This window comes from Myotis lucifugus, unplaced genomic scaffold, assembly GCF_000147115.1.
Source record: "Myotis lucifugus unplaced genomic scaffold, Myoluc2.0 scaffold_69, whole genome shotgun sequence".
NCBI classification, from domain to species: domain Eukaryota; kingdom Metazoa; phylum Chordata; class Mammalia; order Chiroptera; family Vespertilionidae; genus Myotis; species Myotis lucifugus.
In genome coordinates this window covers 4,782,259-4,783,389 of record NW_005871117.1, presented here as the reverse complement: position 1 = coordinate 4,783,389, position 1,131 = coordinate 4,782,259, and the positions used below count along the sequence as shown (strand labels likewise).

The following is a 1,131-nucleotide window of genomic DNA, read 5'->3' as shown; positions in this document are numbered from 1 at the left end:
TCCTTGATCCACCCCTGCCGCGAGCGCCCTCGGGGACCTTGGCAGCTGCAGCGGCCGAGGAGCCTTTCTCGAAAGGGGGCGTGGCCACCGCTCGGGGTTCGGCTGCCGAAAGTGCTGGGGCTCAGCAGGGGCGGGGCCAGGCCGCTGTCACCGGGCAGGAGAGAACGTTGCGAACGTGCGCCCGGCGCCCATTGGCGGAGGCCGGCCACACTCCCGCGTCTGGATTGGGCTGCTGCTGTCACGGGGCGTGGCTTCTCCGAGCCAGTCCTTATAGGCCTCTCCGCGCTGGTGCTGGGGACCGCGGCTGGCCGAAGGGTGGTGAGAGTGGTTGGAGCGGACAAGTCTGGGCAGCGCTCGGGGACTGGCACCGGTTCGCGCACTCATTCAAGCGGCTCTCGTCTCAGCAGTTCTCGCTGACCGCGCTTAGCTGGTGAGTGTCCCTTCTCGAAGTGCCGACCCCTGCGCGGGGAGGCCTCCGCCGTGCGGGTCCCTGCCTTCCCCGTCTGGTCCAGCCCCCACACTGACGCCAGGTCCGTGCCCCTCTTGTCTTGCAGCGTCTTCGGCGCTCCCGTACCCTGAGCTCATCTGCCAACGTGGAGGAGTCGGTCCGCACCATGCCTAGCCTTTGGGATCGCTTCTCGTCGTCCTCCCCCTCTTCGTCTGCGTCCTTGTCCCGAACGCCCACCCCCGATCAGCCGCCGCGCTCGGCCTGGGGGTCGGCGGCCCGAGAGGAGGGGCTCGGCCGCTGCGCGAGCCTGGAGAGCTCGGACTGCGAGTCCCTGGACAGCAGCAACAGCGGCTTCGGGCCGGAGGAAGGTGAGCCACGGGCGGAGGCGGGGGCGGCCGCGACTCCGGGGCCGGGGCGGTGAGAGGAGCGCCGCGCTGGAAGGAGTCAAACCCACCAGCACCCAGATGGCGGAGGGATGGAGGAGTGGAGGAGGGGATTGGCGTGTAGGGCACGAGTGTGGGGTGGAAACTGAGGCACGGAGTGCTGGGTTTCTTCGGGAAGCATCACCCCACCGCGAGCGAGTGCTCTGACACCGTCCCCTGTGTGCTCCTCCTTGCAGACTCCGCATACTTGGACGGGGTGTCGCTGCCCGGACTTGGGCTGCTCAGCGACCCCGAGGACGA

General features: G+C 69.2%; 1 protein-coding gene across 1 annotated transcript in view; it reads left to right on the top strand.

The window, feature by feature from the left end:
- The first annotated feature begins 270 nt into the window (after window positions 1-270).
- DDIT4 (DNA damage inducible transcript 4) overlaps window positions 271-1,131 on the top strand; it is a 2,291-nt gene continuing 1,430 nt past the window's right edge. Inside the window, exons 1-3 of the mRNA XM_006090295.3 lie at window positions 271-430; window positions 555-816; window positions 1,068-1,131. Of these exons, the coding sequence (XP_006090357.1) occupies window positions 615-816; window positions 1,068-1,131 (266 nt within the window). The 5' untranslated portion in view covers window positions 271-430; window positions 555-614. The remainder of the gene's footprint in view (window positions 431-554; window positions 817-1,067) is intronic.